We start from the raw sequence: 17,733 nt of genomic DNA, 5'->3' as shown, positions 1-17,733 counted from the left end.
CAGCTGATGAAACTGGGGGTTTGTCTGAGACCAGCCACCTGGACAGCTGATGAAACTGGGGTTGGTCTGAGACCAGAGACCTGATGATGAAATCGAATTTCTCTCAGGGAAACTCATCTGCATGCTCGTCGTCCTCACCAGGGTCTTGACCTGACGACAGTTTGGCGTCGTAACCGATTTCAGTGTTTCACACTCCAGCCTCGCTGGAGAAGTGAGCTCTTCACGGATGAATCCCGGTTTCAACTGAAGGCCCATTGTGGTGCCGTTCACCCATCGCCATCACCTCATGTTTCAGCATGATAATGAATGAACAGAGATACTGTGACGAGATCCAGGAATACAGACCTCAATGGGACTTCCTGGAGGAATACAGAGATCAATGGGACTTCCTGGAGGGAGACAGAGATCAATGGGACTTCCTGGAGGAATACAGAGATCAATGGGACTTCCTGGAGGGAGACAGACCTCAATGGGACTTCCTGGAGGGATATGGGACAGAGGGATCAGAGCTCAATGGGACTTCCTGGAGGGATACAGAGCTCAATGGGACTACCTGGAGGGATACAGAGCTCAATGGGACTCCTGGAGGGATACAGAGCTCAATGGGACTTCCTGGAGGAATACAGAGCTCAATGGGACTTCCTGGAGGGATACAGAGCTCAATGGGACTTCCTGGAGGGATACAGAGCTCAATGGGACTACCTGGAGGGGGATACAGAGCTCAATGGGACTTCCTGGAGGGGGACAGAGCTCAATGGGACTTCCTGGGGGGACAGAGCTCAATGGGACTTCCTGGAGGAGACAGACCTCAATGGGACTTCCTGGAGGGATACAGAGCTCAATGGGACTTCCTGGAGGGAGAAAGAGCTCAATGGGACTTCCTGGAGGGAGACAGAGCTCAATAACAGAGGGAGACAGACCTCAATGGGACTTCCTGGAGGGAGACAGACCTCAATGGGACTTCCTGGAGGGAGACAGACCTCAATGGGACTTCCTGGAGGGATACAGAGCTCAATGGGACTTCCTGGAGGAATACAGACCTCAATGGGACTTCCTGGAGACAGAGACTGGAGGAGACAGCTCAATGGGACTTCCTGGAGGGAGACAGAGCTCAATGGGACTTCCTGGAGGAATACAGACCTCAATGGGACTTCCTGGAGGGGAAAGAGGACTTCCTGGAGGAGACAGACCTCAATGGGACTTCCTGGAGGGATACAGAGCTCAATGGGACTACCTGGAGGAATAAAGACCTCAATAACAAAGGGAGAATTACAGCAGAGAGACACAACAGGAAGGAGGAAGTTTAAAAGTTTATTTAATCCAATAAAATCACATTTTTCATTCAGGTTGATGATAGGAATTCCTTCTGTCTCTAAACCTGTTGATCTACATGTCCACTACTCTGATACATTACTGATTCCACTCGGCATCCTGACCTCTGACCTCTCTACCCTATCTGACGTGGGACTCTACGAGGCGTTGGCCTCCTGGTTGATGAGGGCACTGAGGTCCAGTCTGGTTTTGTCCAAAGCTGCCGTCTTGGCCCGGCGGGATGAACGGGGTACCGGCACCGAGTCTGGAACATTCTCCCCATCACTATGGAGGGAGAAGGAGAGGAAGAGGGGGAGGGAGACAGATGGAGAGGAGGGAGAGGAGGAGGGGCAGGGAGACAGATGGAGAGGATGGAGAGGAGGAGGGGAGGGAGACAGATGGAGAGGAGGGAGAGGAGGAGGGGGAGGGAGACAGATGGAGAGGAGGAGGGGCAGGGAGACAGATGGAGAGGATGGAGAGGAGGAGGGGAGGGAGACAGATGGGAGAGGGAGGAGGAGGGGCAGGGAGACAGATGGAGAGGAGGAGGGGCAGGGAGACAGATGGGAGGAGGAGGGGGAGGGGCAGGGAGACAGATGAGGAGGGGGGGGCAGGGAGACAGATGGAGGGAGGAGGATGGAGAGGGAGGGGAGGAGAGATGGAGAGGATGAGGGGCAGGGGAGACCGATGGAGAGGAGGGGAGGAGGAGGGAGACGGAGAGGAGGAGGAGGGAGACGGACAGAGAGGAGGGAGACGAATAGGAGGGAGACGGAGAGGAGGAGGAGGGAGACAGATGGAGAGGAGGGAGAGGAGGAGGGGAGGGAGACAGATGGAGAGGAGGGAGAGGAGGAGGGGGCAGGGAGACAGATGGAGGGAGGGAGGGGGAGGGAGGGGAGGGAGACAGATGGAGAGGAGGAGGGGAGGGAGACAGATGGAGAGGAGGAGAGGAGGAGGGGGAGGGAGACAGATGGAGAGGAGGGAGAGGAGGGGAGGGAGACAGATGGAGAGGAGGAGGGACAGGGAGACAGATGGAGAGGAGGAGGGACAGGGAGACAGATGGGAGAGGAGGAGGAGGGAGACGGAGAGGAGGAGGAGGAGAGGCGAGAGAGAGGAGGAGGGGGACGGAGAGGAGGGGACGGAGAGGAGGGAGACGGAGAGGAGGAGGAGGGAGACAGATGGAGAGGAGGAGGAGGAGACGGACGGAGGAGGAGGAGGAGGAGACGGACAGAGAGGAGGAGGAGGAGACGGACAGAGAGGAGGAGGGAGACGGACAGAGAGGAGGAGGGAGACGGACAGGAGGAGGAGGAGGGAGACGGACAGAGAGGAGGAGGGAGACGGACAGAGAGGAGGAGGAGGAGGGGAGACGGACAGAGAGGAGGAGGAGGAGGGAGACGGACAGAGGAGGAGGAGGGAGACGGAAAGAGAGGAGGAGGGGAGGGAGACAAAGAGGAGGAGGAGGAGACGGAAGAGAGGAGGAGGGGAGGGAGACGGAAGAGAGGAGGAGGGGGAGGGAGACGGAAAAGAGGAGGAGGAGGGAGACGGACAGAGAGGAGGAGGAGGGAGACGGAAAGAGAGGAGGAGGGGAGGGAGACGGAAAGAGAGGAGGAGGGAGGGAGACGGACAGAGAGGAGGAGGAGGAGACGGAAGAGAGGAGGAGGAGGGAGACGGAAAGAGAGGAGGATGAGGGAGACGGACAGAGAGGAGGAGGAGGGAGATGGAGAGGGAGGAGGAGGAGGAGGGAGACAAGGAGGAGGAGGGAGACCGAGAGGAGGAGAAGGAGGGAGAAATTAAAGGTGATATACAGAACGGATCCATTTCAACATTCAGGGACGATTAAGCTTCTCCTCCCCTCCTCTCACCTCTCCTCCCCTCCTCCCCACTTCTCCTCCCCTCCTCTCACCTCTCCTTCCCTCCTCCCCCTTCTCCTCCCCTCCTCTCACCTCTCCTTCCCTCCTCCCCACTTCTCCTCCCCCTCCTCCCCACCTCTCCTCCCCTCCTCTCACCTCTCCTCCCCTCCTCTCACCTCTCCTCCCTCTCTCTCCCCCTTCTCCTCCCTCTCCTCCCACTTCTCCTCCCCTCATCTCACCTCTCCTCGGAGGACTCTGCCGATCTGCTGGACTTCTTGGCTCCTTTGACTGTGGAGGGTTTCCTCTGACCTACAACACACACACACACACACACAATCAACTGTTAGTGGTGCTCAACCGTGTCAGAGGTTAGCAGGAGGTGTGTAAGATGGGGTAATACCTCTCCTGGGCCTCTTGGCAGACTGGTCCAGGTCCTGGTTGGCAGCCTCTGTAGAGATGAAGACTTAGGAGTTACACCTCTCTCTCTCCATGTCATCTGATTCAGTCTAACAGTAACATGACCCACTACCCTCAGTAGTAGTCTCCTCTCTCTCTACCCTCAGTAGTAGCTTTCTCTCTCTACCCTCAGTAGTAGCCTTCTCTCTCTACCCTCAGTAGTAGTCTCCTCTCTCTCTACCCTCAGTAGTAGCCTCCTCTCTCTCTACCCTCAGTAGTAGCCTCCTCTCTCTCTACCCTCAGTAGTAGTCTCCTCTCTCTCTACCCTCAGTAGTAGTCTCCTCTCTCTCTACCCTCAGTAGTAGTCTCCTCTCTCTCTACCCTCAGTAGTAGCCTCCTCTCTCTCTACCCTCAGTAGTAGCCTTCTCTCTCTACCCTCAGTAGTAGCCTCCTCTCTCTACCCTCAGTAGTAGTCTCCTCTCTCTCTCTCTCTCTCTACCCTCAGTAGTAGTCTCCTCTCTCTACCCTCAGTAGTAGCCTCCTCTCTCACTACCCTCAGTAGTAGCCTCCTCTCTCTACCCTCAGTAGTAGCCTCCTCTCTCTACCCTCAGTAGTAGCCTCCTCTCTCTCTACCCTCAGTAGTAGTCTCCTCTCTCTACCCTCAGTAGTAGTCTCCTCTCTCTCTACCCTCAGTAGTAGTCTCCTCTCTCTCTACCCTCAGTAGTAGTCTCCTCTCTCTACCCTCAGTAGTAGTCTCCTCTCTCTACCCTCAGTAGTAGTCTCCTCTCTCTCTACCCTCAGTAGTAGTCTCCTCTCTCTACCCTCAGTAGTAGTCTCCTCTCTCTACCCTCAGTAGTAGTCTCCTCTCTCTCTACCCTCAGTAGTAGTCTCCTCTCTCTCTACCCTCAGTAGTAGCCTCCTCTCTCTCTACCCTCAGTAGTAGTCTCCTCTCTCTCTACTCTCAGTGGTAGTCTCCTCTCTCTCTACCCTCAGTAGTAGTCTCCTCTCTCTCTACCCTCAGTAGTAGTCTCCTCTCTCTCTACTCTCAGTAGTAGTCTCCTCTCTCTCTCTAACCTCAGTAGTAGTCTCCTCTCTCTCTACCCTCAGTAGTAGTCTCCTCTCTTTCTATACCCTCAGTAGTAGTCTCCTCTCTCTCTACCCTCAGTAGTAGTCTCCTCTCTCTCTACCCTCAGTAGTAGTCTCCTCTCTTTCTATACCCTCAGTAGTAGTCTCCTCTCTCTCTACCCTCAGTAGTAGTCTCCTCTCTCTCTACCCTCAGTAGTAGTCTCCTCTCTTTCTATACCCTCAGTAGTAGTCTCCTCTCTCTTTACCCTCAGTGTTGACATCTACAGGCTGTAGTGTCGTAGTGCTGAGATCTGGTTGGTTGTTGGAGTCCTGCAGTTGTCCAATCAGCTTCTCCACAGCACGCAGAGCGATACGATCCTTCACCTCCTACACAGACATGAGTTAGTTTGGTGTCACCAGGTGTTGTGTTGTAACAGGGTCACCAGGTGTTGTAACAGGGTCACCAGGTGTTGTGTTGTAACAGGGTCACCAGGTGTTGTGTTGTAACAGGGTCACCAGGTGTTGTGTTGTAACAGGGTCACCAGGTGTTGTGTTGTAACAGGGTCACCAGGTGTTGTGTTGTAACAGGGTCACCAGGTGTTGTGTTGTAACAGGGTCACCAGGTGTTGTGTTGTAACAGGGTCACCAGGTGTTGTGTTGTAACAGGGTCACCAGGTGTTGTGTTGTAACAGGGTCACCAGGTGTTGTGTTGTAACAGGGCCACCAGGTGTTGTAACAGGGCCACCAGGTGTTGTAACAGGGCCACCAGGTGTTGTAACAGGGCCACCAGGTGTTGTAACAGGGCCACCAGGTGTTGTAACAGGGCCACCAGGTGTTGTAACAGGGTCACCAGGTGTTGTAACAGGGTCACCAGGTGTTGTAACAGGGTCACCAGGTGTTGTATTGTAACAGGGTCACCAGGTGTTGTAACAGGGTCACCAGGTGTTGTATTGTAACAGGGTCACCAGGTGTTGTAACAGGGTCACCAGGTGTTGTAACAGGGTCACCAGGTGTTGTAACAGGGTCACCAGGTGTTGTAACAGGGTCACCAGGTGTTGTAACAGGGTCACCAGGTGTTGTAACAGGGTCACCAGGTGTTGTAACAGGGTCTGTTGTTGGGGCCTGTTGTTGTCAGTACTGTACCTGTGTAACCTGTTGTAACAGGGTCACCAGGTGGTGTAACAGGGTCACCAGGTGGTGTAACAGGGCCACCAGGTGTTGTTGTCAGTACTGTACCTGTGTAACCTGTTGTAACAGGGTCACCAGGTGTTGTAACAGGGTCACCAGGTGTTGTAACAGGGTCACCAGGTGTTGTAACAGGGTCACCAGGTGTTGTAACAGGGTCACCAGGTGTTGTAACAGGGTCACCAGGTGGTGTAACAGGGTCACCAGGTGTTGTAAGAGGGTCACCAGGTGTTGTAACAGGGTCACCAGGTGTTGTAACAGGGTCACCAGGTGGTGTTGTCAGTACTGTACCTGTGTAACCTGTTGTAACAGGGTCACCAGGTGTTGTAACAGGGTCACCAGGTGTTGTAACAGGGTCACCAGGTGTTGTAACAGGGTCACCAGGTGTTCTAACAGGGTCACCAGGTGTTGTTGTCAGTACTGTACCTGTGTAACCTGTTGTAACAGGGTCACCAGGTGGTGTAACAGGGTCACCAGGTGTTGTAACAGGGGCACCAGGTGGTGTAACAGGGTCACCAGGTGGTGTTGTCAGTACTGTACCTGTGTAACCTGTTGTAACAGGGTCACCAGGTGTTGTAACAGGGTCACCAGGTGTTGTAACATGGTCACCAGGTGTTGTAACAGGGTCACCAGGTGTTGTGTTGTAACAGGGTCACCAGGTGTTGTAACAGGGTCACCAGGTGTTGTAACAGGGTCACCAGGTGTTGTAACAGGGTCACCAGGTGTTGTAACAGGGTCACCAGGTGTTGTAACAGGGTCACCAGGTGGTGTAACAGGGTCACCAGGTGTTGTAACAGGGTCACCAGGTGTTGTAACAGGGTCACCAGGTGTTGTAACAGGGTCACCAGGTGTTGTTGTCAGTACTGTACCTGTGTAACTTGTTGTAACAGGGTCACCAGGTGTTGTAACAGGGCCACCAGGTGTTGTCAGTACTGTACATGTGTAACCTGTTGTAACAGGGTCACCAGGTGTTGTAACAGGGTCACCAGGTGTTGTAACAGGGTCACCAGGTGTTGTAACAGGGTCACCAGGTGTTGTAACAGGGTCACCAGGTGTTGTAACAGGGTCACCAGGTGTTGTTGTCAGTACTCTACCTGTGTAACCTGTTGTAACAGGGTGTTGTTGTCAGTACTGTACCTGTGTAACCTGTTGTAACAGGGTCACCAGGTGTCGTAACAGGGCCACCAGGTGTTGTTGTCAGTACTGTACCTGTGTAACCTGTTGTAACAGGGTCACCAGGTGTTCTAACAGGGTCACCAGGTGTTGTAACAGGGCCACCAGGTGGTGTTGTCAGTACTGTACCTGTGTAACCTGTTGTAACAGGGTCACCAGGTGTTGTGTTGTAACAGGGTCACCAGGTGTTGTAACAGGGTCACCAGGTGTTGTAACAGGGTCACCAGGTGTTGTAACAGGGTCACCAGGTGTAACAGGGTCAGTACTGTCACCTGTGTAACCTGTTGTAACAGGGTCACCAGGTGTTGTAACAGGGCCACCAGGTGTTGTTGTCAGTACCTGTAACCTGTGTAACCTGTTGTAACAGGGTCACCAGGTGTTCTAACAGGGTCACCAGGTGTTGTAACAGGGTCACCAGGTGGTGTTGTCAACACTGTCACCTGTGTAACCTGTTGTAACAGGGTCACCAGGTGTTGTGTTGTAACAGGGTCACCAGGTGTTGTAACAGGGTCACCAGGTGTTGTAACAGGGTCACCAGGTGTTGTAACAGGGTCACCAGGTGTTGTTGTCAGTACTGTACCTGTGTAACCTGTTGTAACAGGGTCACCAGGTCTCTAGTTGTGTTGCCGTCAGCACTGAGCTCCAGACTGTTCAGGACTTTGGCGAAGAGACGGACTTCAGGAGCTGTCGGGTCCTTCAGCATCTCACCACACACACGCACTGCCAGGTGGTCATGGACACACACCTCCTGAGCGCACACACACACACACACACACACACACACACACACATGTTTAGCCTCCAGAGAACACACTTCAGACAGAGTGATTAGACCAGTAATTCATGTATTGTGATTCTCCGTGTATTGTGATTAGAGTTAGTTAGAGGTCTGTATATCTATGGACCCCCCCATCACTATTATATAGAGGTTATATTAAATATTACCTGTGTGTTAGAGGTCTGTATATCTATGGACCCCCCCCCCCCCCCATCACTATTATATAGAGGTTATATTAAATATTACCTGTGTGTTAGAGGTCTGTATATCTATGGACCCCCCATCACTATTATATAGAGGTTATATTAAATATTACCTGTGTGTTAGAGGTCTGTATATCTATGGACCCCCCCATCACTATTATATAGAGGTTATATTAAATATTACCTGTGTGTTAGAGGTCTGTATATCTATGGACCCCCCCATCACTATTATATAGAGGTTATATTAAATATTACCTGTGTGTTAGAGGTCTGTATATCTATGGACCCCCCCCATCACTATTATATAGAGGTTATATTAAATATTACCTGTGTGTTAGAGGTCTGTATATCTATGGACCCCCATCACTATTATATAGAGGTTATATTAAATATTACCTGTGTGTTAGAGGTCTGTATATCTATGGACCCCCCATCACTATTATATAGAGGTTATATTAAATATTACCTGTGTGTTAGAGGTCTGTATATCTATGGACCCCCCCCCCCCATCACTATTATATAGAGGTTATATTAAATATTACCTGTGTGTTAGAGGTCTGTATATCTATGGACCCCCCCATCACTATTATATAGAGGTTATATTAAATATTACCTGTGTGTTAGAGGTCTGTATATCTATGGACCCCCCATCACTATTATATAGAGGTTATATTAAATATTACCTGTGTGTTAGAGGTCTGTATATCTATGGACCCCCCATCACTATTATATAGAGGTTATATTAAATATTACCTGTGTGTTAGAGGTCTGTATATCTATGGACCCCCCCCCATCACTATTATATAGAGGTTATATTAAATATTACCTGTGTGTTAGAGGTCTGTATATCTATGGACCCCCCATCACTATTATATAGAGGTTATATTAAATATTACCTGTGTGTTAGAGGTCTGTATATCTATGGACCCCCCCCCATCACTATTATATAGAGGTTATATTAAATATTACCTGTGTGTTAGAGGTCTGTATATCTATGGACCCCCCCCCCCATCACTATTATATAGAGGTTATATTAAATATTACCTGTGTGTTAGAGGTCTGTATATCTATGGACCCCCCATCACTATTATATAGAGGTTATATTAAATATTACCTGTGTGTTAGAGGTCTGTATATCTATGGACCCCCCCCATCACTATTATATAGAGGTTATATTAAATATTACCTGTGTGTTAGAGGTCTGTATATCTATGGACCCCCCCATCACTATTATATAGAGGTTATATTAAATATTACCTGTGTGTTAGAGGTCTGTATATCTATGGACCCCCCCATCACTATTATATAGAGGTTATATTAAATATTACCTGTGTGTTAGAGGTCTGTATATCTATGGACCCCCCCCATCACTATTATATAGAGGTTATATTAAATATTACCTGTGTGTTAGAGGTCTGTATATCTATGGACCCCCCCATCACTATTATATAGAGGTTATATTAAATATTACCTGTGTGTTAGAGGTCTGTATATCTATGGACCCCCCCATCACTATTATATAGAGGTTATATTAAATATTACCTGTGTGTTAGAGGTCTGTATATCTATGGACCCCCCATCACTATTATATAGAGGTTATATTAAATATTACCTGTGTGTTAGAGGTCTGTATATCTATGGACCCCCCATCACTATTATATAGAGGTTATATTAAATATTACCTGTGTGTTAGAGGTCTGTATATCTATGGACCCCCCCATCACTATTATATAGAGGTTATATTAAATATTACCTGTGTGTTAGAGGTCTGTATATCTATGGACCCCCCCATCACTATTATATAGAGGTTATATTAAATATTACCTGTGTGTTAGAGGTCTGTATATCTATGGACCCCCATCACTATTATATAGAGGTTATATTAAATATTACCTGTGTGTTAGAGGTCTGTATATCTATGGACCCCCCATCACTATTATATAGAGGTTATATTAAATATTACCTGTGTGTTAGAGGTCTGTATATCTATGGACCCCCCCATCACTATTATATAGAGGTTATATTAAATATTACCTGTGTGTTAGAGGTCTGTATATCTATGGACCCCCCCATCACTATTATATAGAGGTTATATTAAATATTACCTGTGTGTTAGAGGTCTGTATATCTATGGACCCCCCCCATCACTATTATATAGAGGTTATATTAAATATTACCTGTGTGTTAGAGGTCTGTATATCTATGGACCCCCCCCATCACTATTATATAGAGGTTATATTAAATATTACCTGTGTGTTAGAGGTCTGTATATCTATGGACCCCCCCATCACTATTATATAGAGGTTATATTAAATATTACCTGTGTGTTAGAGGTCTGTATATCTATGGACCCCCCCCCATCACTATTATATAGAGGTTATATTAAATATTACCTGTGTGTTAGAGGTCTGTATATCTATGGACCCCCCCATCACTATTATATAGAGGTTATATTAAATATTACCTGTGTGTTAGAGGTCTGTATATCTATGGACCCCCCATCATTATATAGAGGTTATATTAAATATTACCTGTGTGTTAGAGGTCTGTATATCTATGGACCCCCCATCACTATTATATAGAGGTTATATTAAATATTACCTGTGTGTTAGAGGTCTGTATATCTATGGACCTGTGTGTTAGAGGTCTGTATATCCCCCCCCATCACTATTATATAGAGGTTATATTAAATATTACCTGTGTGTTAGAGGTCTGTATATCTATGGACCCCCCATCACTATTATATAGAGGTTATATTAAATATTACCTGTGTGTTAGAGGTCTGTATATCTATGGACCCCCCATCACTATTATATAGAGGTTATATTAAATATTACCTGTGTGTTAGAGGTCTGTATATCTATGGACCCCCCCCATCACTATTATATAGAGGTTATATTAAATATTACCTGTGTGTTAGAGGTCTGTATATCTATGGACCCCCCCCCATCACTATTATATAGAGGTTATATTAAATATTACCTGTGTGTTAGAGGTCTGTATATCTATGGACCCCCCCCCCATCACTATTATATAGAGGTTATATTAAATATTACCTGTGTGTTAGAGGTCTGTATATCTATGGACCCCCATCACTATTATATAGAGGTTATATTAAATATTACCTGTGTGTTAGAGGTCTGTATATCTATGGACCCCCATCACTATTATATAGAGGTTATATTAAATATTACCTGTGTGTTAGAGGTCTGTATATCTATGGACCCCCCCATCACTATTATATAGAGGTTATATTAAATATTACCTGTGTGTTAGAGGTCTGTATATCTATGGACCCCCCCCCATCACTATTATATAGAGGTTATATTAAATATTACCTGTGTGTTAGAGGTCTGTATATCTATGGACCCCCCCCATCACTATTATATAGAGGTTATATTAAATATTACCTGTGTGTTAGAGGTCTGTATATCTATGGACCCCCATCACTATTATATAGAGGTTATATTAAATATTACCTGTGTGTTAGAGGTCTGTATATCTATGGATCACTATTATATAGAGGTTATATTAAATATTACCTGTGTGTTAGAGGTCTGTATATCCCCCCCCCATCACTATTATATAGAGGTTATATTAAATATTACCTGTGTGTTAGAGGTCTGTATATCTATGGACCCCCCATCACTATTATATAGAGGTTATATTAAATATTACCTGTGTGTTAGAGGTCTGTATATCTATGGACCCCCCCCCCCATCACTATTATATAGAGGTTATATTAAATATTACCTGTGTGTTAGAGGTCTGTATATCTATGGACCCCCCATCACTATTATATAGAGGTTATATTAAATATTACCTGTGTGTTAGAGGTCTGTATATCTATGGACCCCCATCACTATTATTATATAGAGGTTATATTAAATATTACCTGTGTGTTAGAGGTCTGTATATCTATGGACCCCCCCCCATCACTATTATATAGAGGTTATATTAAATATTACCTGTGTGTTAGAGGTCTGTATATCTATGGACCCCCATCACTATTATATAGAGGTTATATTAAATATTACCTGTGTGTTAGAGGTCTGTATATCTATGGACCCCCCATCACTATTATATAGAGGTTATATTAAATATTACCTGTGTGTTAGAGGTCTGTATATCTATGGACCCCCCCCCATCACTATTATATAGAGGTTATATTAAATATTACCTGTGTGTTAGAGGTCTGTATATCTATGGACCCCCCCCATCACTATTATATAGAGGTTATATTAAATATTACCTGTGTGTTAGAGGTCTGTATATCTATGGACCCCCCCCCCCATCACTATTATATAGAGGTTATATTAAATATTACCTGTGTGTTAGAGGTCTGTATATCTATGGACCCCCCATCACTATTATATAGAGGAGGTTATATTAAATATTACCTGTGTGTTAGAGGTCTGTATATCTATGGACCCCCCCATCACTATTATATAGAGGTTATATTAAATATTACCTGTGTGTTAGAGGTCTGTATATCTATGGACCCCCCCATCACTATTATATAGAGGTTATATTAAATATTACCTGTGTGTTAGAGGTCTGTATATCTATGGACCCCCCCCCATCACTATTATATAGAGGTTATATTAAATATTACCTGTGTGTTAGAGGTCTGTATATCTATGGACCCCCCATCACTATTATATAGAGGTTATATTAAATATTACCTGTGTGTTAGAGGTCTGTATATCTATGGACCCCCCCATCACTATTATATAGAGGTTATATTAAATATTACCTGTGTGTTAGAGGTCTGTATATCTATGGACCCCCCCATCACTATTATATAGAGGTTATATTAAATATTACCTGTGTGTTAGAGGTCTGTATATCTATGGACCCCCCCATCACTATTATATAGAGGTTATATTAAATATTACCTGTGTGTTAGAGGTCTGTATATCTATGGACCCCCCCCCATCACTATTATATAGAGGTTATATTAAATATTACCTGTGTGTTAGAGGTCTGTATATCTATGGACCCCCCCATCACTATTATATAGAGGTTATATTAAATATTACCTGTGTGTTAGAGGTCTGTATATCTATGGACCCCCCCCCATCACTATTATATAGAGGTTATATTAAATATTACCTGTGTGTTAGAGGTCTGTATATCTATGGACCCCCCCCCATCACTATTATATAGAGGTTATATTAAATATTACCTGTGTGTTAGAGGTCTGTATATCTATGGACCCCCCCCCATCACTATTATATAGAGGTTATATTAAATATTACCTGTGTGTTAGAGGTCTGTATATCTATGGACCCCCCATCACTATTATATAGAGGTTATATTAAATATTACCTGTGTGTTAGAGGTCTGTATATCTATGGACCCCCCATCACTATTATATAGAGGTTATATTAAATATTACCTGTGTGTTAGAGGTCTGTATATCTATGGACCCCCATCACTATTATATAGAGGTTATATTAAATATTACCTGTGTGTTAGAGGTCTGTATATCTATGGACCCCCCATCACTATTATATAGAGGTTATATTAAATATTACCTGTGTGTTAGAGGTCTGTATATCTATGGACCCCCCCCATCACTATTATATAGAGGTTATATTAAATATTACCTGTGTGTCTCCAGGCTTTATGAGAGAGCTGGGCCGTGTCAGCTCCACCAGCAGCTCTGCTACGTTGGTGACGTCCACCTCGGCCAATGGAGACGTAGCCGGGGCATTCAGCAGGGTCTGGAGGGTGGGCAGGAAGCACTCCTCCACACACTCCTGGTGGGCCCTGAACACACACACACACACAGTCAGTAAACACACTCCTGGTGGGCCCTGAACACACAGTCAATAAACACACTCCTGGTGGGCCCTGAACACACACACACACACACACACACAGTCAGTAAACACACTCCTGGTGGGCCCTGAACACACACACACACACACACACAGTCAGTAAACACACTCCTGGTGGGCCCTGAACACACAGTCAGTAAACACACTCCTGGTGGGCCCTGAACACACAGTCAGTAAACACACTCCTGGTGGGCCCTGAACACACAGTCAGTAAACACACTCCTGGTGGGCCCTGAACACACAGTCAGTAAACACACTCCTGGTGGGCCCTGAACACACACACACACACACACACACACAGTCAGTAAACACACTCCTGGTGGGCCCTGAACACACACAGTCAGTAAACACACTGCTGGTGGGCCCTGAACACACACACACACACAGTCAGTAAACACACTGCTGGTGGGTCTTGAACACACACACACAGTCAGTAAACACACTCCTGGTGGGCCCTGAACACACACAGTCAGTAAACACACTCCTGGTGGGCCCTGAACACACACACACACACACAGTCAGTAAACACACTCCTGGTGGGCCCTGAACACACACAGTCAGTAAACACACTCCTGGTGGGCCCTGAACACACAGTCAGTAAACACACTCCTGGTGGGCCCTGAACACACACAGTCAGTAAACACACTGCTGGTGGGCCCTGAACACACAGTCAGTAAACACACTCCTGGTGGGCCCTGAACACAGTCAGTAAACACACTGCTGGTGGGCCCTGAACACACACAGTCAGTAAACACACTCCTGGTGGGTCTTGAACACACACACAGTCAGTAAACACACTCCTGGTGGGCCCTGAACCCTGGAACACACACAGTCAGTAAACACACTGCTGGTGGGCCCTGAACACACACAGTCAGTAAACACACTCCTGGTGGGCCCTGAACACACTCCTGGTGGGCCCTGAACACACAGTCAGTAAACACACTCCTGGTGGGCCCTGAACACACACAGTCAGTAAACACACTGCTGGTGGGCCCTGAACACACACAGTCAGTAAACACACTGCTGGTGGGCCCTGAACACACACAGTCAGTAAACACACTCCTGGTGGGCCCTGAACACACAGTCAGTAAACACACTCCTGGTGGGCCCTGAACACACAGTCAGTAAACACACTGCTGGTGGGCCCTGAACACACACACAGTCAGTAAACACACTCCTGGTGGGCCCTGAACACACACACAGTCAGTAAACACACTCCTGGTGGGTCTTGAACACACACAGTCAGTAAACACACTCCTGGTGGGCCCTGAACACACTCCTGGTGGGCCCTGAACACACACAGTCAGTAAACACACTGCTGGTGGGCCCTGAACACACACAGTCAGTAAACACACTCCTGGTGGGCCCTGAACACACTCCTGGTGGGCCCTGAACACACACAGTCAGTAAACACACTCCTGGTGGGCCCTGAACACACACAGTCAGTAAACACACTGCTGGTGGGCCCTGAACACGTAAATATGGAATCATGTAGTAACCAAAACGGTGTTAAACTAAATATAATATATATAATATAGTTATTTATTTATATATTATATATAAAATATATTTTATATTTGAGATTCTTCAACGTAGCCACCTTTGCCTTGTTGACAGCTTTGCACATTCTTGGTATTCTCTCAACCAGCTTCATGAGGTAGTCACCTGGAATGCATTTCAATTAACAGGTGTTCCTTAAGTTAATTTGTGGAATTTCTTTCCTTCTTAATGTGTTTGAGCCAATCAGTTGTGTTGTAACAAGGTAGGGGTGGTATACAGAAGATAGCCCTATTTGGTGAAAGACCAAGTCCATATTATGGCAAGAACAGCTCAAATAAGTAAAGAGAAATGACAGTCCATCATTACTTTAAGACATGAAGGTCAGTCAAACATGAAGTTCAGTCCCAACAACCATCAAGTTCATTGTGAGTGAACCTGGCTCTCATGAGGACCGCCACAGGAATGGAAGACCCAGAGTTCCCTCTGCTGTAGAGGATGAGTTCATTAGAGTTACCTCTGCTGTAGAGGATGAGTTCATTAGAGTTACCTCTGCTGTAGAGGATGAGTTCATTAGAGTTACCTCTGCTGTAGAGGATGAGTTCATTAGAGTTAACTGGCTCTCATGAGGACCACCACAGGAAAGACCCAGAGTTACCTCTGCTCAGAGGACAAGTTCATTAGAGTTACCAGCCTCAGATTGGAAAGGAAGACCCAGAGTTCCCTCTGCTGTAGAGGATGAGTTCATTAGAGTTACCTGCCTCAGATTGGAAATGAAGACCCAGAGTTCCCTCTGCTCAGAGGATCAGTTCATTAGAGTTACCAGCCTCAGATTGGAAAGGAAGACCCAGAGTTCCCTCTGCTGTAGAGGATGAGGACCAGCCTCACAGGAAAGGAAGACCCAGAGTTCCCTCTGCTCAGAGGATGAGTTCATTAGAGTTAACTGGCTCTCATGAGGACCACCACAGGAAGACCCAGAGTTACCTCTGCTGTAGAGGATGAGTTCATTAGAGTTAACTGGCTCTCATGAGGACCACCACAGGAAAGGAAGACCCAGAGTTACCTCTGCTGCAGAGGATCAGTTCATTAGAGTTACCAGCCTCAGAAATAGCAGCCCAAATAAATGCTTCACAGAGTTTTAGGTAACAGACACATCTCAACAGCAACTGTTCAGAGGAGACTGTGTGGATCAGGCCTTCATGGTCGAATTTCTGTAAAGAAACCACTACTAAAGGACACCAATAAGAAGAAGAAGAGACTTGCTTGGGCCAAGAAACACGAGCAATGGACATTAGACCGGTGGAAATCTGGCCTTTTGGTCTGATGAGTCCCAAATCTGCGATGTTTCTGAGACACAGAGTAGGTGAACGGATGACCTCAGCATGTGTGGTTCCCACCGCGAAGCATGGAGGAGGAGGTGTGATTATATAATTAGCTGTTTAGAATTCAAGGCAGACTTCTGGTCCTCTGTTTTTCAACAGGACAATGACCCAACACACCTCCAGGCTGTGTAAGGGCCATTTGACCAATGAGAGTGATGGAGTGCTGCATCAGATGACCTGGCCTCCACAATCACCCAATCTCAACCCAATTGAGATGGTTTGGGATGAGTTGGACCGCAGAGTGAAGGAAAAACAGCCAACAAGTGCTCAACATATGTGGGAACTCCTTCAAGACTGTTGGAAAAGCATTCCAGGTGAAGCTGGTTGAGAGAATGCCAAGCGGGTGCAAAGCTCTCATCAAGGCAAAGGGTGGCTATTTTGAAGAATCTAAAATATATTTTTGATTTGTTTAACACTTTTTTGGTTTCTACATGACTCCATAATGTGTTATTTCATAGTTTTGATGTCTTCACTATTATTCTACAATGTAGAAAATAGTTGTTGTTTTTTCAAATTAAAACGCTGGAATGAGTAGTTGTCCAAACGTTTGACTGGTGTTGTATATACAGATTATCTAGGGGTCAGAGTATCTAGGGGTCAGAGTATCTAAGAGTATCTAGGGGTCAGAGTATATCCTCAGTGTATCTAGGGGTCAGAGTATCTAGGGGTCAGAGTATCTAGGGGTCAGAGTATATCCCCAGAGTATCTAGGGGTCAGAGTATATCCCCAGAGTATCTAGAGGTCAGAGTATCTAGGGGTCAGAGTATCTAGGGGTCAGAGTATCTAGGGGTCAGAGTATCTAGGGGTCAGAGTATATCCCCAGAGTATCTAGGGGTCAGAGTATCTAGGGGTCAGAGTATCTAGGGGTCAGAGTATCTAGGGGTCAGAGTATCTAGGGGTCAGAGTATATCCCCAGAGTATCTAGGGGTCAGAGTATCTAGGGGTCAGAGTATATCCCCAGAGTATCTAGGGGTCAGAGTATCTAGGGGTCAGAGTATCTCGGGGTCAGAGTATCTCGGGGTCAGAGTATCTCGGGGTCAGAGTATATCCCCA

The 17,733-nt window shown here is 46.6% G+C and overlaps 1 protein-coding gene across 1 annotated transcript in view; it reads right to left on the bottom strand.

Annotated features, from left to right (window-relative positions):
• Positions 1 to 1,298: 1,298 nt before the first annotated feature.
• LOC135570286 (condensin complex subunit 3-like) overlaps positions 1,299 to 17,733 on the bottom strand; it is a 38,331-nt gene continuing 21,896 nt past the window's right edge. Inside the window, exons 4-9 of the mRNA XM_065016401.1 lie at positions 13,568 to 13,730; positions 7,555 to 7,722; positions 4,883 to 5,003; positions 3,556 to 3,603; positions 3,395 to 3,464; positions 1,299 to 1,596 (exon numbers count right to left, since the gene is read on the bottom strand). Coding sequence (XP_064872473.1) covers positions 1,470 to 1,596; positions 3,395 to 3,464; positions 3,556 to 3,603; positions 4,883 to 5,003; positions 7,555 to 7,722; positions 13,568 to 13,730 — 697 coding nt within the window. The 3' untranslated portion in view covers positions 1,299 to 1,469. The remainder of the gene's footprint in view (positions 1,597 to 3,394; positions 3,465 to 3,555; positions 3,604 to 4,882; positions 5,004 to 7,554; positions 7,723 to 13,567; positions 13,731 to 17,733) is intronic.

Source organism: Oncorhynchus nerka, unplaced genomic scaffold (assembly GCF_034236695.1).
Source record: "Oncorhynchus nerka isolate Pitt River unplaced genomic scaffold, Oner_Uvic_2.0 unplaced_scaffold_1004, whole genome shotgun sequence".
In the NCBI taxonomy this organism is placed as follows: Eukaryota; Metazoa; Chordata; class Actinopteri; order Salmoniformes; family Salmonidae; genus Oncorhynchus; species Oncorhynchus nerka.
Note: the sequence above shows the minus strand (reverse complement) of the source record. Positions and strands in the feature narration are given on the sequence as shown.